We start from the raw sequence: 23,905 nt of genomic DNA, 5'->3' as shown, positions 1-23,905 counted from the left end.
CGCAAAACAGGCCTTTGTCTTTTATTTGAAGTGACTTGTAAATTTCATGAAGGAGCAGGTAGGGGTAAAGGCATCTTGCTCTAGGATGACCACAGGCGAGACTATGGGGTTCAAAACACATAGATACATATACACACATACAAACTAGTGCCATGATGTCTCCATTTTGATGATAGAAAATAGAATAGAATTTAATTTTCATTCCCCCCCAGGGGACTTTATCCTTCACATCAAAAAGGTGAAAAATGTAAAACAGCAGTTCAGTCATAAGAGATACAACAAATGTCCCATACAAACCCCTAGTACACAGGCAGACTGTACACCACTAAACTAAACAATATCCACGTAGAAGAGAAGTCCGCCCTCTCTCTTGTTTTATTTTGTTTTACCGACTCACATCCATTTAAAGTCCAGAAGATATCGATACTTAGCAACATTCAACGCTGTAAGGTGTATGTAAAAGTGGATGCAGGTAGATTAAGGTATTTTAAGGTTTGTCTATGTGCACAAAATTGTTATTTTTTTCTGTGCTAACGGATGAGATTAGAAATTGCTCTATTTGCGTGGAGACTCTGTTTGTTGGCCCCTTGACTCAACTTTGTAACACTATTTTGTAAAGACAAATATCATCTGTTGAAAAGCCCATTCAGAGATGTCCTTAAGCAAGACAGTCTACGAGTGAATGGCTCTATGCACGTTTACCGCTCCAGTTAAAACTCAGATAGCACCTGGAGAAGTCCAATTCGAATAACTCTTGTTTTGACGCGTCGATTTCCATTTTCTGTGTCTCTAATCTTGGCAGGAAGTTACCCAGCAGATTATCAGGCAAACATGTAGACCTGTAAACACACAATGCGCCTCAATACAGGTGTGATACCTTCTCTGTGACGTGCATTTCAACAAACAGGAGGAAAAAAGTAACTTGTCTTTTCCCAACCCTTCAGATAGCATCATGACAGCGCTAAGATAGTGCCAGATAGCTTCAGATAGCGGCAGACAGCGTCAAGGTAGCATCGGATAGCTTTAGATACCATCAGATCCCATCAGATGATAGCTTCAGCTAGCACTAAGATAGCACTGAGATAGCGTCAAAATAGCATCAAGATAGCATCCCGATAGCACTGAGCTAGCTTTAGATAGGGTCAAATAGCATCAAGATAGCATCCCGATAGCACTGATTTAGCATCAGACAGGGTAAAATAGCATCAAGATAGCATCCCGATAGCACTGAGCTAGCTTTAGATAGGGTCAAATAGCATCAAGATAGCATCCCGATAGCACTGAGTTAGCGTCAGATAGGGTCAAATAGCATCAAGATAGCATCCCGATAGCACTGAGCTAGGGTCAGATCGGGTCAAAGAGCATCAAGATAGCATCCCGATAGCACTGAGCTAGGGTCAGATAGGGTCAAATAGCATAATGGCTGATAAAATTGTGCTAGCGGCTAACCCTAACCCTAATCTAACGTCAGATAGCGCTCATCTCCTCCTGTCTCTGGGCGTTCTCCGGGCAGGGCGGTTTCCTGCGGCTCCAGGGACACAGGCTGGCGGAGCCCGCCCAGCACCCGGCCAGCCTTCTCCTGGCCCCCTGCACCACGCTGCCCACCACGCCCCGCAGCGCCGCCGACGACAGGTAGAAGATGAGCGGGTCCAGGCAGGCATTGAAGGTGCTGAAGAGCAGGGCCTTGTCGCGCCAGTCGGGGCTCCGCCACGTGACGAAGCCCACCAGGTGGGACACGTTGTAGGGCACAAAGCACACAGTGAACACCAGCAGGGTGCCCAGGGCCATGCCGATGGCGCGCAGCTTCCTCCGGCGGCTGATATGCTGCAGCCGCGACAGGATGCGGATGAAGTTGATGTAGCAGAAGCTGCAGATGAGGAAAGGGATGCAGAAGAGCACCAGGCCCAGCTCCAGCCTTACCGGCAGCAGGACGTTTAGCTGGACCGGCGTGAAGTTCTCATAGCACACCGCCTCACTGCGGTGGAGCTCCAGGAGGCTCGAGGGGTCCTCCTGGAGCATCTCCAACGCCCAGCCGCCGCCGCCGCCGCCGCTGCCGCCGCCGCTGCCGCTGCCGCTGCCGCTGCCGCTGCCGCCATCGCTGCCTGTATCATTGAGGTTGCTGCCGTGGGTGGTGTTGCCAGCGGAGGTTCCCTCGGTGCCAATGAAGGGCATGATGAAGACGATGCTGAGCTGGACGATGGAGAAGACCCAGAAGAAGAGGCTGGCCAGCACGGCGTAGAGCGGCCGACGGCGCAGCGTGTGCTGGATGGGGAAGGCCACGCCCAGGTAGCGCTCCACGCTGACGGCGGTCAGGAAGAAGGTGCTGTTGTAGATGGTGGTGTAGAAGATGAAGCCCGAGAGCGGGCAGAGCGCGTAGGGCATCTCCCACATCATGTTGTTCATCACCTCCTGCATCTTGAAGGGCAGGAAGAGCAGGAAGAGCAGGTCCGAGATGGTGAGGTTGAGCAGGAGGATGTCGATGGGCGTGGGTTTCTTGAGCACCTTGCGGCAGAAGGTGTAGAAGGCAAGCACGTTGATGGGGAAGCCCGTCACGAAGGTGATGACGTAGACCGAGAGGCACACCCCCGTGTGGCACTCCTGCATGGCTGCGCTGGCGATGGGTGGTGGCTGGGTGCTTGGGGTGGGGGGCGCGTCGCATTACATCACATCTGCCCCCCCCCCCCGGAGAGCGATGGGGGGCGGTGGAGCGCGGCGTCCACGTGTCACACGGCCAGCTCCTCACGCCGGTCAACAGCGTGGAACAAACGGAGACGGGCAGCGCTGGGGTCCCCCGTCACTGCTGGTGAGGCGGCGGCTCGCTAGCTGCCCCGGGACGGCGGCTCGGCTGATGGAAGAGAACGGCGGGATTAGAGCGGGAGGGGGAGGGGCCAGATTACGGCTCTTCGCTTCCCCAGCAGCCCGTGTGTCCAGGCGAGTCATTTGTGAGCTCTGCCGCTGTGTCGAGCCGAACACAAATGTTGGTCTGGATGTGTGAGTCAGGACTCAGAGGGGGGCGTCAGAAGATGTTCAGAGCCACCTCTATCAAAGAGGGAGGCTGCCAGGGGCGGCCGGGTTTGTACAAACACCGGCGCCGCTTATTGCTTCCTCGCTGCCATAAATACGGAACAATAAGGCCTTATCACAAATGGCCGGCTATCTCCTATTTACCGACAGCGAACAGGTTGTGGAAATAATGATCTTCGTAAATGAAATGACGACTCACACTCAAACAGCTGTTATTGACTGCTGCCTTTTCTATTCCGCCCCCCCCCCCCCCCCCCCCCCCATCAGTCTTATAATACGAATGAATAGTTTAGATTACTCCTAGAGTATCAAATATCTATTTTTCACTAATATGAAAACGTTCAGGAGGATAAAACAGTAACACCACAAGGGGCTTTAATATAAGTTCATTCAGCACGAACTAAATGGGTATACGTGGGACGTAAAGAGGTGAACATTAAGACAAATGTTAATTAAGACTTTCCTTTATCAGACAAAGAGCCCTTCTTCAACCACTATAGGAAGAGTTGATCTGAACCTGGCACACATTCATTCTATACCTGCATACAAACACCTGTATTCACCAACTCTTCTCACTATAAATAACTCAAACACTTCGTACATACATCCCATGATTCCCCTTAAACATACACACCTTGTACTTCTCTAATTATAAGAACATGCTCGAGAAAAGTTGTGATGAACAGAATTAAATTAAAGTACCTTGTGGCTCGGTGAGAAGTAACACATGCTGCGAGACGCTCGCTCCACCCTTCTCTCTCTCTCTCTCTCTCTTCGGCTGTCTCTGCGAGGCCGCTGTCTGCACCACTCCTGTGTGCGCCACTCCTGTCTGCACCACTCCTGTGTGCAATACTCTGCAACTCGGCTTCCGTCTGCTTGCTCGCTAAAGCGATGCTAATTCAAACGTCCACTCCAGATAACGGACACCATCGTTAGGGGTGTCACCGTCACCGTTTATCTCCCACCGCCGTCAGAACAGCAGTTTCCGTGGTAACGAGCAGGCGGTCGCCTCCCGGGCTGGCCTGGTGGTCTCCGGTGGGTACGTTGGTGCAGGTGGTGGATTTGGCGGACTTTATTCAACCATCTGGTCGCTGGTGGTCGGTTCTCGGGTCAGGGATGTACGCTTCAGGCTGTACTACCGCGGTATGATAGACTGTATGCTGCCGCCCTATGTGTATGCGTGTGTGTATGTGTGTGTGGGGGTGGGGTCAGGAGGCCGTGGTGCAACAAGACGAACACGGCTGTGCTGTTTGCTGGCCATTATGTTGAGCCTTTATAATCTCCGTTACGTCCGGCCCCCTTGCGCCTATACGGGGTGTGCCCAGCGTCTCTCTATTCTATACCGTCCGCCCAGAGTCAATTTCCTGCCCGGGAAATGACCGGTGTGTGTGTGCGAAGTGCCACGATTGTGTTGGCACAGAGGTCTTTTGAAATATGGAGTGAACTATGCAGATGGGGTCGAGGAGGAGTGATTGCAGGAGACTCTCTGTGTTCCGTCAAAACATTGGATATGATTTTGATTACACTGTGTGAGGTCACTCGGGGACTTAAAGGAAGTTTTGACACATCATCCCTTTGATGTTTGAAGAGCCGGTTCCTATCCCTCTCCTTTCTTTCTTCGCCTCACCCAAAGGTTTTAACAATGAGCGTTATGTAAATATATATATATATATATATATATATATATATATATATATATATATATATATATATATATATATATATATATATATATATATATATATAATGAATCACAGCTCGGAGGAGGCGCGGCGGCGGCGAACAGAAACTCAATTAGAGAGCGTTCAAATATTTATAAGGAGCAGGACTCCGGGACTGAACTAACTAATTTACACTTCTCAAAACCACATTTCTGGTTAAATATTAAATAAGTGTGTTTTATCAGAAAATTTACCTCAACTTATTTTACAGGGGTTCAAGTGGAGTGATGACCAAGCCTCTCCACTGAAACAAAACATCTCCATCTCCAAGGCGGAGATGACAGGTGAATTTCTATGTTTGGTACATTCACAAAAGATTAGAAGTAGGGAGTGATTACAGATACAGGTCACTGAGGAGCAGGTAGGGGTTGGACAGTGAATGCACTGACAGGTCACTGAGGAGCAGGTAGGGGTTGGACAGTGAATGCACACGGGTCATTAAGGAGAAGGTAGGAGTTAGACATTGACTAAAGAGATAGGACATTAAGGAGCATACAAAGGGTTAGACATTGGGGAAACTAGACATTAAAGGAAACTAGAAGTTGCCACCTACGGCAGAGGTGTTTGTGGTTGACAAACTCATCCATGCGTCACACATCGCCTGACATTTTGACCTATGAAAGAGGAAGGACATTTGATTTCCCCGAGACAGAAGGTGGGGGCTACAGAATGAGCGAGGGAGTCAGACGGAGATGGAGAGAGAAAGAGAGATAGAGTGGAGCAGTATGTATTCAATTTGATCCTCGCCGTTTTGGGTAATTGAAATCATTTTACTGTGAAAATGTAATCACTGCACTTATTGCGTTGGAATTCTCCAATTTAAAAGTCAGGATTCAAATGTCGGGACCGAGAAGTTAACTGAACTGACATGTTCAAATTTGTTTGTCGACTGGGACATTAAATCAGAGTCATTTGGCTTTCTCACCACTGCTGAGTTGTGGTGGACCACATTCTAAATCAGATAATATCCATCATTCAAAATCAGATAATATCCATCATTTTATTCACCCGCGCTAACTGGAACGAGACAATACCTCAGGCTGATTGTTTTGTCGTGTTCTAACCTGCTCTCGTCAAAACTCAGGAGGCAGTGTGGTCTGTATTCTACCGCTGGTATCGACCGTGAAACGCACTCGGAGATCTGGGGGGGGGGTGAATCCCAAACACGGCGCTGTGTTTGTCAGAATATCGTCTAACATGGTTACAATCCCGCCGTTAAACCTCCGTCCACGGAACCACGCACTGTTTGTTAACTGAGCCGAGAGAGAAAGAGAACCAGGCTCCTCAGCCCGTCAGTGGCGATGTTGATCGTATTTGATCCTACCGTTGATGTGTGTATGCACCTAATGTTCTCCTAGCCCTGGGAGAGCCGGAGAAGAATCATCACAGGAGGGGGACACCTCCCTGGAGGGAGCCCTCTTCTACGATCCGTCTCTGTGTATCTTCTGGGGGAGTTCTTCCTTTGAGTTCTTTAGGGGGCTTAGGGTTACTAGGGGACGTCGTATAGCACAGGGGCCTGAGAAGCCCCTTTGAGAGAAGCCAACTATGATTAAGGGCTCAAGCGTACAAATAAAAGACAACTTAATTTAAAGGATGGAGAGATGAAAGGCTCTCTTTTTACCCCAGACGGCCACCCCTAAGAGCAGATAGCACTCTGCAGTCATGGGAGACGTTCACGTTCGCTCGCGTTCACTTTCGACGGATGCGCTGCCACGTGGAAGACAGGATCGTTTTTTTAACTACGCCTGTCCCTTTTTTGTTGTGTTGTTGTCCCAAGTCAAAAGGTCAGCGGGCAATGGGTCCAGATCGACCAATAGGGAGAGAAAGAAGTGATGTCATCCCTTGTAAATCGGGCCAATCCAACCCGAGGGGATTGAGGCCAAATCACACGTTTGAAGAATGGATCCTGTCAGCGGTTATATCGAGTGGGATTCCCACAGGCGCCTGAGAGCTAAAGATCAGGGGAGTGTTTTGAGTTTACTTTTACGAAGAGACGGGAAAACATGGCAAATGTTTTCTGGAGTTAACTGGGTTACCATGAGACACTGGTGTCCTGACTCCACCCTGGCACAACACGAGCCAGTCAGAGGAACAACAACGTGCAGTGACCTCCGTTAATGACCTCTGCGTAGAAACTCTATTGTCAAACTAATCGGTGACCTTTACGTACAACCTCTGTGAATAAACAAATGGCCTTTACGTAAGACCTCTATCCTCCACCTCCTCTGCCGCCCGCAGCTTCAAATGCGGAAAAACGTCTGCCAGCGAGAGAGAGAGAGCGAGAGGATGTTTTTTAACTACTGTGATATCGAGTGATTGACAAGAAAAGCCCAATGTTGTTGTGCTCCGGGATCAGAGACGAGAGCTGACTGGAGGAACACCACTAAGAGGAGACACACTCTCAGCATCTTCTGTGCCTCCCGATAAGCACTGTGGTGTCTTTTAACATGCTTTTTACAACAACAAAAATGTCACTATTTTACATCAGCCTTTGCCTTTTTTTCTATAACCACGTCAGAGCCTCAGCCCAGCACGGCAAATATTCCATCTATCAAGTGAAGAGTAAACAGCTAAGGGAGATAGCGTGCCTGTGTTAGCGAGTCTGCTGACGCTGTCAGAACAGAAAAATACAGCTGATTAATTTTCAAGTCACCGGCAAAATAAATAAACAAGTAAGCAACTGGGCAGCACGTTCTGTATGGTGAAATGATATTATCTAGATGGAAAGTTGATAAAATATTAAAAAAGCTACTTTGCAGCGCAAATGCGAACTGAATTCAAATGAGAGTCGTACAGACAGTTTGGAGGTAAGTGCAACACGTACACACACACACACACACACACACACACACAATATTCAAAGTAAATACAGGAAGATTGAATTAAACTCTGATTGAGGACAGGTTACCAATAACTTAAAAGACGTCACCACATGAACACGTTTTTTGCAGGCCCCCCCGTCTCTTTTTCCTGGCTCATTTTTCTTCTTTATCCGTGAACGCCTTAGATGAAACGTTCAAAACGCCATGAGTTTTCTCCTCTGCCGCTGTGACATCAGAGGGATGTCAGCAACTATTCCAATTACGATTTTTATACGTTTGTTACATTTTCACCCCAAAATACAATTCCAGACTAAAAGTGTAATGTATTCCTAATAAAAAGTGTTTATTTTTTCCATTTGAAACAAACATGTCAAACCATAAACACAGCAGAAAAAGCATCTGACATCTGGCTGCCACCATTTTCACATTAATAGAAAATGTCGCTTTTGAAGACATTTCCGTCCGGAGCGCTTGTCCTCATCAGACACCGCAGAGCGGGATGAGACAGCCCCGTCTCCAAATGTCAGCCGGCCTTACAGAACACTGCAGGCCTTTCTTCTAAACGTCCGTCTGGTTAGTCGGGATTAGGCCCGGACAAGGATGCAAGGATGGGAAAGAAAATGGTTGATATATTTAAAAAGCAAGAAACATTTGTGTCTAGTGCTGTCTTGACTGTTTATCTAGGAACTTTCTGTACGTTTGTCTTAACAAACATTAATTCACTTTAGTTTGATCCACTCTTCTGTTAAAACTAAATAATGTTCCACAGAAAGTCTTCTCTCTCTCTCCTTATCCTACCTCATATCTCTATTTAGCATGGACCGAGCACACCTCATCATAGACACTAAAGGTATGCTCAGATAAAACAAAGTCTTTAATAATATGTGCAAATCAAAATTGGTTCCTTTAATGAATTAATGTATATTTGTTAGTGTAGGTGTCTAATGTGACTTCATTGTATTTATTTTATGATTAGGTCATATAACTAGAATATATTATGTAATTATATAACATATGAAACTACACTTTTCCACATAAACTCTTAATACTGTTTTACTCAACACGTGATCTGAGGAAAATTGTTAATCTCTCGCAGATATATTTTGATATGCATCCTGTATGTGCTTGTGACAATTAGGTTGTCACAAGCACACTTGAATATGAATTTGAAGGAAGTAGACAGAAAGAGGAGGTGATGTCAAGTATCTTGTGATCTTCTCTAAACGTCTTCCTTGAACTATGCGTGTGTATTTATAACCCGTCTTTATGTCTCCTTTCTTGTATATAAAGACAGACAAGAGGACTTAAAACGAGGACTTAATAAGGGGTTTACCGGCTGGGATTGATGTATTATGTACAGTCTTAAATATAAAATATTTGAACAGAACTTAAGGGGTATTAATAGCCAACCGTGAAGTTTGGCACATCCTTCATAAAGGCTTAGAGTTTGCGGACAGTTTCAATTAAATCTATTATATTCATATATATTATTATATTATATCAATTAAATATATAAATATATAGTCTAACATATAGAGATTAACATTCAGAATATAAATATTTGATTCTACTAGTATCACTACTGTGAATGGTGGTGTATTGGTGTTATTTTGTGTGTGTGTCTGTGTGTGTGTGTGTGTGTGTGTGTGCGTGTGTGTGTGTGTCTCTCCATGTTTTGTGTTACGCCTCAAAGACTCTGGCTAGCTCTCTTGAACCCAAGTGTTCATGAGCACCAGTGCACTGCTAATGTTGGAAATCTAAACGAAAAGGGTTTATTTTAGCACAGCTACGTATGCTACAGTAAATCTGTAATATTGTAATTTCCACTCAGCGGTAACGTAGAACACAATGTAGTGAAATACAGTGAGAATATTCAGCAGAGTGACATTACAACCAGGAGGTCCTCCATTGTGGATGAGCTGTAATCATACACCAGGGTCCCCTACACTCTGATATAGAATTATGTTTGCCTTTCATTTGGAGCTCCGAAGGGATGCAAAAACAATCGCCATTAGTCACAGTGGCCGCGTCGCCACACAGAGACACATCTACATGCTAATCAGAGGCAGGGGCCGCTTGCACGTAAAGCCAACGCGCACACACACACGCACACACGCGCACACACACACACACACTTTTTATTTTTCACACTATGAACGGAAATACCAAACTGATGCCTGTACTTATTCGCACATCAGCAGAAGATCTAGCAGAAGTGGCTGTCTGTTCATCTCTTACTATCAGAGGTGTTGAGAAACGAAATAGCACATGACGTGTGAAGGACAAATAAGAGAAGGAACTTTACAGAGAAGATGTGAAAAAGTCAGACTCCTGTTTCAGAACAGAAGTTCAGACGGCTTTATTAGGTATTCTGTATGTGCAGACAGAGCAAGTCTAAACAGATCATTTGATTTCTAAGGCTCTTGTTCTTCTAAATAGTCCTGTGAGGCAAAATCCTATACAGACCATAAAATACATCTTAATTAAAACCCATCAGATATATCTATACATACACACATACCTAGTAACCCAGTAACCCAGTAACCGGCAGCATTAGCACACTTATGATTCTGAGAGTGGCCACTCCCTGACAGCAGATAGTGATCTTAATTCCAGCTCCTCTGTAGCTCAAACTAGTCTTTCTTGAATACTGTACAAACAAACACACAAACAACAAGCCCGCCTCCAATATTATTTACCCCCACAGATCATTTTAGACGCATAAAAAAGGAATTATAATATATAAATAATGTCATCGTTTTGTTTCTCACCAGATAACATAAGGGGGGCCCAGTGGTGGTTTTAGGCACGGGCGAACCAGGCAGCCGCCCGGGGCGCCATATTTGTAGGTGGTGCGAAATCACATGGGGGGGCGCCACGAGCAGTAAAAAATAAAAAGTGTAAGTAGTACATAACATCGTGTGGGGAATTGGTATATTGGCGCCCCCTCTGGCTGCAGGCGCACACCTGTTCGTTGAGAAGGTGCCGTGCACGGACGGAATAAAACCCCCACTGAAGTCCGTAGGGTCATGATACCCCCCCCCCCCCCCACCCCCTTGGAGGAAGTCTTGCCCGGGGCGTAACTGGATGTAGAACCGCCACTGGGGGGGCCAATAAGGGCCCAGCGTTAGTAAATAGTTAATAGGCCGGGCGCAGGATAGCATTGACATTGGCAATCGTGTAGCGGCAGCCTATGCCAACACTAAATGCAAGTAAATGGCGACTCAAATAACTCTCCTTAGACCGTGGGTTTTTCAATACCGCAGAGTTCAGTATTTTCTAAGTGCCATCTATTTTTAATGCATATCGTGCCCTGATGCATAGTGAGTTTCCATTGCGGGACGATAAAATATGAGCTTTACGGGTTGCGGTTGCGTATGTAATGCATCTTTTGGTTATCGTTTGATTAAATCCCTCACACTACAGAGAAGGCCCTCATTGCCCAGCTGTCTCAACAACTTCGAGAGGTAATTGGGGGATTTTGGATGTTACTTATCGTACTCTTGACATTCAAAAGTTGTTGTTTTTTTGCCAAAGAAATTATTGCAGTTATTAAAATGCTTGCATCCATTTAAATGTCATATAAACTATGTCCTACATGTCATGGAAGAGATTTAAATAAGAATAGGGGTTAACGTTAAACCGATTATAAAACCTCTTTGTTCACTCTACAATCATTCCCTGAGAGTAAACAATCACAAAGAATGGCAGTAAATAACAAACGCTAAATCACATTCCCTGTGTCTTCCTCCCAGTGTCTTGGTGCGTTAACCACATTTATTTCCCATCCGGTCGAGGCGGTGTTACGGCGGGTGACTCCGTGGCGACCCCATGCTGTGATTACCCAATCATTTAAGAACCATAAAAAGGGATTAGTTAACAAGCGCTTACTGTTGGCCCCTCCCGGGCCCCTCTGCTGAGGCCCCGTAAAAGCAGACCATTAGATAAAAATACTTCCAGGTAATAAACAGCCTCGGTCGTACCGTAACTCCTGTGATCATGTCCTCCTCTTCCTCTTGAAGCTCTTCCAGTATGTGTAGTTATACCATGCTTTGGCCAGGAGGAGGCCGGGGATTGGAGAGGCCTCTCCTCTGTTAGGTCATGTGATGCATAGCTCCTGAGGGAAAGCCCAGGAACGACCACGCCCTTGTGTCACACACTGCTTACAACGCCTCTTAAATCAACTCTCAATAGTAGCATTAATACTCAACAGGACAGGACAGGCTAAGAGGTGGAGACGGGTCTTCCTGCCTGATCCGGGCCCCTGATGTCACAGGCCCCTGGAGTAACGTGGCCGTACACAGGGACATTGTTCATCAATGAGGCCTATCTCTGCGAGTCTGGTTCTGGAGAAACACAGAAGAAGAAAGCCTGAGTTAGGGACACGTCATGGTTGACAAACTGCTCTGAAATGCCACTTTAGCAGCACCGTCACCGTAATCACCATCACTGCCATCACGACCACCACTAACAAGTGAGAGCATACAGAAGAGTGGTGGAGGCTTTGGCCCCGTCCCATTACTCCCCCTAGCCCTAGAATTTGCTCATTCCCGCGGAGGGGTAGGTTGTTCCAATACTTAAGGACCAAGAGGAAGTGCCTATTTCCCCTTAAAGTCATCCCTTGGCAGCTATCCAGCTCGGTACCTCACTTGCAGCTAAAGGAGTAGCACAAATTACCCAGGATACCTTGCAAACTCAGCAAGCGGCAATTTTTCCATGTTTCTCAATTATAGATTATGTTAAATTATTTAACCATTGACCGGATTCAACTATACGATCTGAATGTGTAGGTCGTCTTATTTTCGACACAAGGGTCACATTTTCAAACGTGAAAGAAAATAGTAGTAGGCTTCTTCCTGTAGTGTAGACACGTCGATGCTGTCGCTACGCTAATTTGCATAATATGAATTATAGTGGTGTCCCATTTCATAGGAAAAGATCTTCACTCTCACTTCCCTCTTTGAGAGGACATTACAGTGGAGGGGAACTCAAAGCAAGTGTTTGAGACAGGGCCTTGGTGATGCTCACCTGGTGGGGGTTGCCGTGGTGACCTTGGGCGCGGTGGCCGTGGGGGGCGTGGCCCGTGGTTCTAGGACGGTGCGGGTCGGCCTGCAGGTGGAGGCGCTGGCCGGCGGGCAGGTGGGCGGTGGGCCGGGGGGCGGGTCTGTTGGGGGGCCGGTCTTGAATCCGCTCCCGGGGCAGCTCCTTGAACCGGCTCATGGGGATGACCTGGGGAGGGGGTGGGGGCCGCTGCAGGGCAGCCTGGGTCTGCTGGTTCCGGTTCTGGAAGGTCTGGGCGCGCTTGGTGTGGCTCTGAAGAGCCTCCTGGGTCAGTGGGTTCCCGTTTGGCCGGGGGGCGGTGTTACCTTGGTGACGGTGGTTTGTGGGTGGGGACACCACCGTCTGGGGGCGGGGCTGGACCGGTTGGGTCTGGGGGCGGGGCTGGACCGGTTGGGTCTGGGGGCGGGGCTGGAGCAGGTCCTGGGATGGTCGGGTCTGTAGGAGGTGGTTGGGGTCAGCCATGGCTCTTGCATCCAGGCTCCGTGTCGTCATCGGTTGCTGCTGAGTCACATGACCTCTTGGCTCGGTGGCGGTCTCCCTGGCGACCGGTTGGGGACTGTAGTCGTGTGTGCGCTCCCTCTGTGCGCGAGGGGCATCCTGCGAGTGGTGTGACAGGGAAGTGGGGGGGCGGGACCGCGCCTGCCTGGTGTCTGACATCACTTCCTGTCTGCCCCGGCCCTCACGGTCGACCCTGCCCGGTTCGGAAGTCCTGTTCGGGGCTAGCGGGGGATTCTGGGTAGTGTAGTCCGAGCCCTCCGACCTGGCGCCGTTGGGGTACGACGGCGTCCCCCGCAGGAGGTCCCAGGGGGCGTGGCCTTGGGAGCGGCTGCTGGTTCGGCCGCCACCCCCAGACCCTCGCTCTCGCCGGTCGGCGTGGGCGTCGCTGCTTCGATGGGAGGGGTGCGAGTTGCTGAGAGGGTCAGTGTGTCGTTGGAAGGGGTGTGTGTTGCTGAGAGGGTTAGTGTGCCGTTGGGAGGGGTGTGTGTTGCTGAGAGGGTCAGTGTGCCATTGGGAGGGGTGTGTGTCGGCCCTGGGACTGCTCCTGTGGGAGTATCCAGTAGGAACCAGCGATCGTCCGCCGGGATCCTCCAACACTCGCCCCGCAGGGTCGGAGCGTTGCCTTCTGGGATCGTCGCCGGAACGCCGATCGTCGCCGGAACGCTGATCGTCGCCGGATCGCCGAGCGCCGCCCGGTGGGGTGTGGCTTGTCTCGGCACCGGGGGGGGGCTGAGCGCCGGGGGGGAAGGAGTTGAGGTTAAAGTGCATGGTGGGCAGCGTTCCCGTGGCGCCCCCCGGCTGAGGTCCGAGGTTGACCTGGACGGTCGGGGGCTGGGAGCCGTCCGGTGCGGCCCCCTGGATCAGGATGTTGGAGTTCTGAGGTGCTGTGCGTGACAGCGTGTTCACCGCCGCTGCAGGAGAGAAGCCCGGGTTGTCAATGCCGTCGTCGGGGAAGGTGGCTGGTAGGAGCCGAGCGTTGCCCTGGTGACGGCGGTACGGAGGCGGGAGGTTCGGGTCCCTGTCCGGGGGGAGGGTGGTGTTGTTGGGGGCTCGGTGGTTGTATTGCTGGGGGAGGGTGTACTGGTGGTTGGGCTGGTGGAGAGGGGGGTCCGATCCCTGGACCACCACCCCGTTTCCCAGAGGAACTGGGGGCTTCAGAAGAATAAAACAGAGAGGAAGGGGAGGAGGGGGCAGTTACTCATGAGCAGCTCTTTAGCGCCATCCCATGGACAACATGAAGACCAACATGGAGGCCACATCACATGTAAACACAGAGTCCAACAGAACATATAAACATGGAGACCAAGAGAACATGGTAACATGGGGACCAACATGGAGACTAACAGAACACGGTAATATGAAGACCAACATGGGGACCAACATGGAGACCAACAGAACATGTGACCAGAACATCTCACCACTTACAACAGGTGTGTGCGTGTGAGAGTGAGTGGTCGTCTCACCCCTCCTCCAGTGCACCAGAAGAAGAATGAGCAGGATGATCAGGAGCAGCGCGGCCAGGGAGCCAATCACAATGCCCGCAACCTCCCCTCCACTCAGACACGTCTCTGGTATGGGGGGGGGGGGGGCGAGAGAGAGAGAATCATAACGTGCTGCTTTGTTCAAATGCTTTAACAACAAATAATCACATATTGTATTTGATATATGACCTGCTAATAAAGTGAATATACTGAATTTAAATCGAGAGGTAGAGGGAGAGATGGGCGAAGAGAAAAAAGAGAAGCGGTTCTAAAAACATAATGATTAAATGATAGCCTGAAAGAGTGAAAGAGAGAGAGACGTAGTGAAGTAGATTAGCAGAAAGTTGCTGAAAGACTTTTACTCCGAGCACATTCTCCTCGGATCAATCTTCAGGGACAACATGACGGTTACCCACAATCCACCTCTTCCAGAGGTCACCCAGCGGTCGTTACTCACGCACGACTTCCACTTCAGTCGACTGCTCCGACGTGCCCCCCGTGATGGCGTTTCGGGCCAGGCAGGTGTAGCGGCCGCTCTGATTGGCCGAGACCGCCTGCACGCCCAGCACGCCGCTGTCTGGTTGGACGGTGGCCACGGGTCGCCCATCTTGTTGCCATGAGAACAGGGCGGGGGGGAGGGACACTGACACGCAGGTGAGGGTGATGGTCTGCCCCAGCACGGTGTCACCTCTGCCCACACAGTCCACCGGGAGATCTTTGGTCAGCACCGGAGTGTCTGGGCCATCTACACACACACACACACACACACACACACACACACACACATACACACACACACACTATTACTACATTACAGTTAAAGAATGGTTGTAATAGTACACGGTATTACAGTACTGTAGTGCTATAATAGAACTAACAGTACTGCAGTACAATGGCTCAGTACTCACAGTAGACGGTGAGGGTCTGCTTGGCGCTGCGGGCGCTGACAGCGTTGCTAACGGTACACGAGTACTCCCCAGCGTCGCCGCGGCGACCCGGGTCGATGACCAGCGAGCCTCCCGAGATGCTGATCCGGGGGCCGGCGGTGAGGGCCGCGCCCTTGAAGCCCCAGGCCACACTCACCTCCGTCCCCGTGGCGAAGGAGCAGGTAAGAGAGATGTTACTACCCTCCACCGCCACCGGGGGCACCGACAGACTCACCCCGGACACCGCCACTGAGAGGAGACAAGACGAGGTGGGGCTTTATTAGAGTCTACTTATCTCCGTTTAGCGGTAGTGTCGGGAGATGGATGAGATAGGATGAGGTTGTACTTCATTAATCTCATTAATAAAGTCCTATCATTATTACTATCTACTACTTTTCTCAATTTAGCAGCAGTGTAGGAGACTCACCCCCAACACCGCCACCATCTTAATGAATGCTGAGTGACTGGCTGAATACTTAGTTACATTTTACACAGCAGAGAGCAGAGGTCAGGGGACAGCTAGAATGTTCTTGTTTTCTGTTCAGTGTATCGTTTGGTGGTGAATCTGAGGAAAAGGGTTGAGGTATTTTTTATCCATCCGAGGACAGGACCTTGAAAAACCAAATACCCGAGCATGTAGCATATCAAAGAAATACTCTGGGACTGGGAGGGACCAGAACATGCTAAGCATTGCGAAATGCTATGGACCCCAACACGAAGCACTCCTTTAGCGGTACAGGGTTACATCTCGGCTAATCACTGAACCACCGTGATTAGCCGAGATGTAAGCTAGGGACCTGGGATGGTTTAAATAGCATTGTTAAGTTAAATTTCACATTTGTCCTTGACGAACCACAGGACTCAAAGCTCGGCCGGGCGAGGTAGCAGGTTTCCCTGAAGGAACATTAACAGAGTTTCATTCCTCTCCCGCGAGGAGATCCTCGGGGAACGATCCAGAGATGGCTCGAGGACCACAACATCTGGAGAAGCTAAACACTCAATACCAGCACCGTCCACCAGAAGGCGCAACACATGTTACAATGCTGACCAGGGAGTCATTATCATTTCAGGACTACTCAACTGCATGGCATTAGGATAATATAATTAAACCCAAATTGTTGATTAATTATATTATTCATCACACCCTAACCCCTTGCTGGTTCAAAGGTGGACTTGAGACTGCAGCCCATAGACCGACCCCGCGCTAAGCCATGCCTCCTTACCGAACACCTGGAGCTGGACGGATTTCGAGTTAGTGGCTAGGCCTGTGCTGATGCTGGGGTTGACCTGGACTCTGTAGCTCCCGGCGTCGGCCAGCTGAGCGTTGCTGATACGGAGCTGGTTGCGGGTAACGGAGACCCGGCCCAAGTACTGGGGGGGCGGGTTGACCGTCCCAGACCCTCCGGACCAAATAGCCAAAGAGGTGCTGCCCCCAGGGGAATCCCAATTCACCAGCACCACGTCGGGGAGGTTGATGATGGTGAAGAGGATGTCCGTGCCGGTTTGGACCAGAACCGGGTCGGTCTGGAACTCGATGGAGACCGGCTCCTGGGACAGACTGAACCGCACCAGGACTAGACAGGACAGGTTTATAATTAGAACAATTTACAACTATGGAAACTACTGGGATACACTTCGTAAACAGATTTATTCTTCAGCAAGGCGGTAGGGGTAAGACATCTTGCCAAAGGAGGCCTACGGGTAGACTGTGGTCATTGGGGTTCAAACCATGTCCCTTTGGGTGGGAGTCAGAGACCCTTACCTCTAGAGTCTAGAATATCATAAATATGGGGTATAAACTGGTGACATTTGGGTGTATTTCTTTTTTTTGGTGTGGACTATCACTGCCTTTCACTGTCTCTCTCACTCTCCAGAATTTTGTCACATCACTGAATGCAAAAGTTCCCTAAACACTCTCATCCATCCCTGAACGTGTCTGTTGACTTTGTCCTTTTACAGAAAATATCTTCTAGATCCATGTACAAGTAAAAACCAAAACATGACACATAATTGTTCAGGTAATGTCACCATTTGGATCTAAATCTAACTCTTCGATGGGCGACGAACCCATCTTGTACCCCGTACGGAGGAGTGGTCTACATAGGATCATAAAACAATCCCGATGAAATAGCTAATCGATACGTCCTTGACGGGTTGAGCGATTCGTTTTACGAGGTTGGCATCGCGGAGCGGAGTTACATCAGCCAACATTAAGATAGATTGTTTTCCCACGGCATGACCCTTGTCTATTACCATAAAACACAACACATCCGTGTTGGTGTCAGTATAAAAATACTCTTAAGAAATTCTTTAGTCTGGGTAGACGACAACGCCCACAAATACTAAAGTCCATCCGTGGGAAGTGGCTCCACTGGTTTTACAGTCTCGTCAAAGTGTCAAGCTTTTCAGAAATAGAAACGTGGGAAAACGGTTAGATCTTTTCTATGTTTTAAACATCAGTGAACGTTTCACATGTTGCTTAAATGGTGCAGTGAGGATGATGATGATGATGAGATTAATATTTCACCTGTCAGAGAGACGAGGAGCAGCGGGTTCATCTCTTCAGTCCGGGCGAACTGAAGACGAACCATGTTAAACATTTACTTTCACAATATAACACTGCAAGAAGTATCACACAGATATGGTAGGCCAATGCTATTAATAATTATTCACAGTTAATTATAGACCCTTTTCACACAGGCACCATCGTAGGATTTGAGTGTTATGAGCGACAACTGTTATTGTGCTACGATGAAGCCTCTGTGAAAAGGGTGTTAGTCATTGACTTACCAAATTCTCCTTTCCCAGCCGTCATGTTTTAAAGTACGGGGTTTGTTAAAACTTCGTAACTATCTTGTTTGGCTTGAATCTGCTTCCTCTTAGTCCGAGGCGGGCTACCTGTCGACGCACCTGTCTCTTAAAGGGACCGTAGCGTTTATTTCCCTAGCATACTTTCGTCACCATATAGACGTTGATTGTTAAAAAACTGTGAAGAAAGCGTAGCTATTATTTTTAAATGTATGTCGATTATTTTACTTGGACTTTGACACATGTCAAAAGTCCGAGCCATAGGCCTATGCTTTTATGATAATGAGTTTAGTTGAAATGCGAAATATTAATGCATTGGTTAAGTGCAATCAAATGCGTCTAATAGGCTACACAACAGATATTTCGACTTGTTATTACAACAAAAGTCAACAAAATGTCAACTTATTTACTTACTTGGGAAGGGAAAGGGGAAGAAATAAAGTTGTTTTTCTGTCTGGTATTTTACCGCCATCTGCTGTTTGGATAGATACCTGCACGGATTCCAATAACGTGACACAATTAACACTTCTTTGTACTGCGACTCTCTGTTGTTTATATTGAGGATAGAAAGCTTTTGAAAATGAGGAACAAATAAAGGCCTGTATATTCTAAGGCCCCAATGATTAAACTAAGATAAAATACACACACAGGCTAATACCCACTGTACAAAAACAGCGTAGCGATAAATTATCTACGAGTTATGCCCGCCCGGACACAAACATTATTCATCCGTAGGAGAATGGACGGTTGGACTTGCTGTACAAAGACTTTTATACGGCGGGAACCCTGACATTGTTTACCGTTTCCCCTTCAAATAATACAGTATTATGCTGCTGGCGTTCTTTATCTGGTTAAGTTCTCACCATAGAAAGACACGGATAACATAGTCCATAAGGAGAGAGAGAGAGAGAGAGAGAGAGAGAGAGAGAGAGAGAGAGAGAGAGAGAGAGAGAGAGAGAGAGAGAGAGAGAGAGAGAGAGAGAGAGAGAGAGAGAGAGAGAGAGAGAGAGAGAGAGAGACTTATAACGGTATACAGTACAGTACTTTAGTAGGCTACACTCAGGCAGGGATGGTCGGGCTGTACTCTACTAAAGTAGGCCTACAGTAGAGTACAGAAAGGGGAGGGGGCGTACCCTTAAGTAAACAAGCGACGCCTTTAGCTTTGGACGTGCAGGGAGATAAAGGGAAGTTGAATGCAGTGAGAGAGAGCGAGGTTATAGTTGTGTTAGTGTAGCAGTAGATATCGGTGAAGAAACGCGGATAGTGCTAGTTATAGAAGTAAACGGCACTAGCAGTGTTATTTATTTTGAGCGCTCTCTCTCTCTCTCTCTCTCTCTCTCGCTCTCTGTCCCTCCTCGTTCCCTCTCTCCCCCCATCGTCTGGAAAAGGAGACGGTAGGTTTGTTTTGTTTGGTTGAAATAAGCGTTACGGTGTTACTGTCGATTCTCTCATTTTAGTGCACGGGCTGTTTTCTGATATGTCTTACGTTAATACTTTAGAAAGGGTTTTATATTGCGTTAACTTCACTCTGACGAGAGAGGGAGAGAGATTGGGAGAGGGAAAGAAAGAGGGGTGGATGAGAGAGAAAGGGGAAGTAGAGAGAGGTGTGTGTGTTTGTGTGTGTGTGTGTGTGTGTGTGTGTGTGTGTGTGTGTGTGTGTGTGTGTGTGTGTGTGTGTGTGAGCGAATAGAGAGAGACATTCCTGTTGTGTTCAATTCTCATTAGCAGGACTGATGGATCTGCAGGCAGCAGCAGCTACATTACTTCTACTAGGTAACGCACAAACACACACATATCCCCCCCCCACACACACACACACACACACCTGTAACCCTAGATATCCTGCCTTTGTTCTGTGTGTTATGATGTGATGTGTGTGTGTGTGTAGGTGTGTGTGTGTGTGTTGTGATGTGTGTGTGTGTGTGTGTGTGTGTGTGTGTGTTGTGATGTGTGTGTGTGTGTGTGTTGTGATGTGTGTGTGTGTGTGTGTGTTGTGATGTGTGTGTGTGTGTGTTATGTGTGTGTGTGTGTGTGTGTGTGTGTGTGTGTGTTGTTCTGGAACATGTGTGGTATGTTGGGTCTCTGATGTGATCGGGATATGCATGTGTGCGTTACGCTGTGTGTCATCTGTATTTGTGTGTGTTGCCTGCAGTGTGCGGGGCAAACTGTTTGTCCGTGACCATCCTGAACCTCGACCCCTCCCATGTGATCCGGGGCTCCAATCTGGTCCTCCATGCCCGCATCGACCACGGGCCCCTGGAGACGGTTGCTACGGTAACCTGGGAGCGGGAGCCAGAGACGGGGGACGCTAAGGGTAGAGAGGTGCTGGCCTCCTGCTCCCCGGGGGGTCCGGCGTGCCCTGGTCACATGACCCTTGACGGGCAGCTTACGTCGTTAAGTGTCAATTCGTTCAGTGGAGACGACGGAGGAATTTACTCGCTGACAGTGTCGGACCAGAGGGGAGTGCCCACAAGGGCCTACTGCGTCGTCCGCGAATATGGTAGGACTACCTGTCATACTGGTTAGAATACTGTAGGACTACCTGTCATACTGGTTAGAATACTGTAGGACTACCTGTCATACTGGTTAGAATACTGTAGGACTACCTGTCATACTGGTTAGAATACTGTTGGACTACCTGTCATACTGGTTAGAATACTGTAGGACTACCTGTCATACTGGTTAGAATACTGTAGGACTACCTGTCATACTGGTTATAATACTGTTGGACTACCTGTCATACTGGTTAGAATACTGTAGGTCTACCTGTCATACTGGTTATAATACTGTTGGACTACCTGTCATACTGGTTAGAATACTGTAGGACTACCTGTCATACTGGTTATAATACTGTAGGACGACCTCTCATACTGGTTAGAATACTGTTGGACTACCACTCATACTGGTTGGAATACTGTAGGACTACCTGTCATACTGGTTAGAATACTGTAGGACTACCTGTCATACTGGTTAGAATACTGTAGGACTACCTGTCATACTGGTTAGAATACTAAAGGACAACCTGTCATACTGGTTAGAATACTGTAGGACTCCCTGTCATACTGGTTATAATACTGTAGGACGACCTCTCATACTGGTTAAAATACAGTAGGATTACCTCTCATACTGGTTAGAATACTGTAGGACTACCTGTCATACTGGTTAGATAACAGTAGGCCTAGCTCTCATACCTGTCATACTGGATAGAATACGGTAGGACTACCTGTCATACTAGTTAGAATACTGTAGGACTTCCCCCTATACTGGTTAGAATACAGGAGGCCTATCTCTGATTCTGGTTAGAATGCAGTAGGCCCTCATCTCGTACTCTTTAGAATGCAGTAGGACTATCTCATTCTGGTTAGAATACGTGAGGACTAACTCTCATACTGTTTAGATTAGAATATATCAGGCCTTCCTTACCTACTGGTTAGAATGTGATATGACTACCACATCTCGTACTGTCTGTTTTTAGACTAAAGTAGGACAACCTCTCAAAATGGGTTGGAACATGGTGGAACTACCTTACAGACTCTTTACAATAGGGTAGGAGTCACTCACAATACTACATAGTATAAAAGTCTGTACTTTTTATCCAATAAACCATTAACTATGATATAGATAAAACAGCCAGGACCACATTACATAAGTTACTGCTATCTGCAGATAACCTATGATACATGGTCTGAATAAAAATGTTGGCCTGTCTCCCATTTATGTCCTCACACGTGCAGGCGTGTCCTTCTATGTGGGGTCTGTCCTCTCCCTGTGTGGGCTGGTCCTCAATGTGGGCACATCCCCAGTGTAGGCGTGTCGTCACCCTGTGTGGGCGTGTACTCTCCCTGTGTGGGCGTGTCCTCTCCCAGTGTGGGCGTGTCCTCTGCCGGTGCGGGCGTGTCCTCTGCCGTTGTGGGCGTGTCCTCTGCCAGTGTGGGCGTGTCCTCTCCCAGTGTGGGCGTGTCCTCTGCCGGTGTGGGCGTGTCCTCTCCGTGTGGTAGTGGCCTCTGCCGGTGTGGGCGTGTCCTCACCTATAATGGCCTGTGTCCTACAGAGCCGGTGCATCACGTGTCAGTGGGCGTCAACGACTCCTACTCGTCACTGGTCTGCACCGAGGCCTGGGGTACCGACCCCACCTTCAGCTGGCTCCACGAGAGAGCCGCCGTCACCGCCGTGCTGGGCCGCGTCTCCCCCGACGGCAGGACGCTGGTGGTCAGCCACTCACCGCTCTGCGGACACTTCACCTGCTTGGTCAGCAACAAGCTAGGCTACAGCTCGGCGACGTACACCGCAGGTAAACACGCCAGGATGCCAACGGGTGCCACTATATACAACCTGCAGGTCAGAAAACCTAGGCTACAGCATATTAAGACGTTTCATATCGACCACGTCTAGTGATATCACAATCAGTTATGGATCACTGGAGGTGTTTAGAAGCAGGCTGTTTTTTTTCAACCTGTCGACCTTTCAAATGCACTGTTTTTACCCTGTGGTTACAGCGCCTTGCGAGGCCGTGGAGTCAAGCGGTCTCACGATAGTGGTGGTGTGTATCGTTATGCTGCTGCTGCTGGCTATGGGGATGGCAGCTCTAATGTGGTGGTACGGTACTGGTTATGTTGACTGATTAATGTTACTAGTTATATTACTAGTTATGTAACTAGTTATAGTTACTAGTTATGCAACTAGTTCCTTTGAACTCAACTTTTTATTTTTTTTATACTAGTTTGATCTTTGGTTTGGTTTTTTTGCAGGAGGTGGCGGCTACTCCGCAGCAGAGGAGAATGTCTGCACAACCTGCTGGAAAACATCTAGAGTCACCCGCCCATACAGGAAGTGGCCTGACCACTAGGGTGGGACTTCCTGTCCATTCAGTGCTTTGGACAATGTGAAGTGTGAACGGATTCTAATGATGGACTTATTCATTTTTATACTTCACAAACACGACTAACCCTGTATTCCAATCAGAACTAATTTTGTAACGCATTTTTTACATGGTATTGGACTAATGGGAGGCAGAATAAAGCCCTGCAATGTGACTCCCTCACCAAAGCAGCTTATTTTTGGCAATCAAAGATAAGAATAATGAAGTGTAATAGCTTAGTGGGATGCTTCTAATTGGAAGACAAGTCAATATTTTCTTAAATCCCCTCCAAGCCCTTTGTTTCCCATGTCCTTCTCTACACGTTCCGAATCACGTGTTCAAGTGTTTCGGAAATGAGACTGTCCTGCCTTGGTTTTCCGCGCAACAGTAAAGTTGACAGACTCTAAATGGAACCTGGGTGTAGAGAGAGATTGGCGACAGACAGGAGGCAGTAAGGGGAGAGTTCATGTTGAGGACGGGGGTGCGACAGGAACGGTTACCATCTGTCACTCTGCCACATCAGGGACTCAAAGCCAGAGATCAGATCTGCTCTGCGCTGTTATTCTGAAATCTACTCTTGGAGGAAGTAAGTGCTGATAAAAGCAACTGGCCCTGCAGAGCTCAAAACAGACGGACGGAACAATTAAAGACCGTAGTTGTTCCCTTGGGGACGGTAGAGCAGGATAACTTGTAACCTGTACCTGCT

At 48.3% G+C, this 23,905-nt stretch overlaps 3 protein-coding genes across 9 annotated transcripts; 1 reads left to right on the top strand and 2 right to left on the bottom strand.

The window, feature by feature from the left end:
- Positions 1–216: 216 nt before the first annotated feature.
- Positions 217–3,944, bottom strand: LOC307082288 (free fatty acid receptor 2). The gene is given in 3 exon segments (XM_079745805.1): positions 217–2,628; positions 2,630–2,845; positions 3,727–3,944. Coding segments are annotated over 2 exon segments (1,191 nt in total). The 5' UTR covers positions 2,660–2,845; positions 3,727–3,944; the 3' UTR covers positions 217–1,467.
- Positions 3,945–10,628: 6,684 nt separating this feature from the next.
- On the bottom strand, positions 10,629–19,162 carry LOC307070484 (uncharacterized protein). 3 transcript variants are annotated; one of them, XR_013811562.1, is made up of 8 exons: positions 18,061–18,314; positions 16,757–17,107; positions 15,516–15,782; positions 15,065–15,352; positions 14,552–14,694; positions 12,596–14,278; positions 11,551–11,913; positions 10,629–11,401 (listed from the first exon to the last, which is right to left on the bottom strand). XR_013811562.1 is itself a non-coding variant. In XM_079728972.1 (8 exons), exons 2-8 carry the CDS (start codon positions 18,089–18,091, stop codon positions 11,884–11,886), a joined length of 2,793 nt encoding a protein of 930 aa, XP_079585098.1. In that variant the 5' UTR covers positions 18,092–18,109; positions 18,324–19,162; the 3' UTR covers positions 10,629–11,883. The 3 variants fall into 3 exon arrangements, 2 of the variants coding, with proteins under 2 accessions (XP_079585098.1, XP_079585097.1); XM_079728972.1 differs by adding an exon at positions 18,324–19,162 and having other exon boundaries at positions 10,629–11,913; positions 18,061–18,109; XM_079728971.1 differs by having other exon boundaries at positions 10,629–11,913.
- Positions 17,885–23,374, top strand: LOC307070497 (uncharacterized protein). Of its 5 annotated transcripts, XM_079728999.1 has the most exons (7): positions 17,885–17,963; positions 18,068–18,177; positions 20,067–20,114; positions 20,494–20,841; positions 22,393–22,632; positions 22,838–22,937; positions 23,090–23,374. In XM_079728999.1, exons 2-7 carry the CDS (start codon positions 18,123–18,125, stop codon positions 23,148–23,150), a joined length of 852 nt encoding a protein of 283 aa, XP_079585125.1. In that variant the 5' UTR covers positions 17,885–17,963; positions 18,068–18,122; the 3' UTR covers positions 23,151–23,374. The 5 variants fall into 5 exon arrangements, with proteins under 5 accessions (XP_079585125.1, XP_079585126.1, XP_079585124.1 ...); XM_079729000.1 differs by lacking the exon at positions 17,885–17,963 and having other exon boundaries at positions 17,970–18,177; positions 20,070–20,114; XM_079728998.1 differs by lacking the exon at positions 17,885–17,963 and having other exon boundaries at positions 17,970–18,177.
- The last annotated feature ends 531 nt before the right edge of the window (positions 23,375–23,905 follow it).

This window comes from Pollachius pollachius (genome assembly GCF_949987615.1).
Source record: "Pollachius pollachius genome assembly, chromosome: 1".
Taxonomy (NCBI): domain Eukaryota; kingdom Metazoa; phylum Chordata; class Actinopteri; order Gadiformes; family Gadidae; genus Pollachius; species Pollachius pollachius.
The sequence above is the reverse complement of the archived record's forward strand: the minus strand, read 5'-3'. Positions and strand labels throughout refer to the sequence as shown.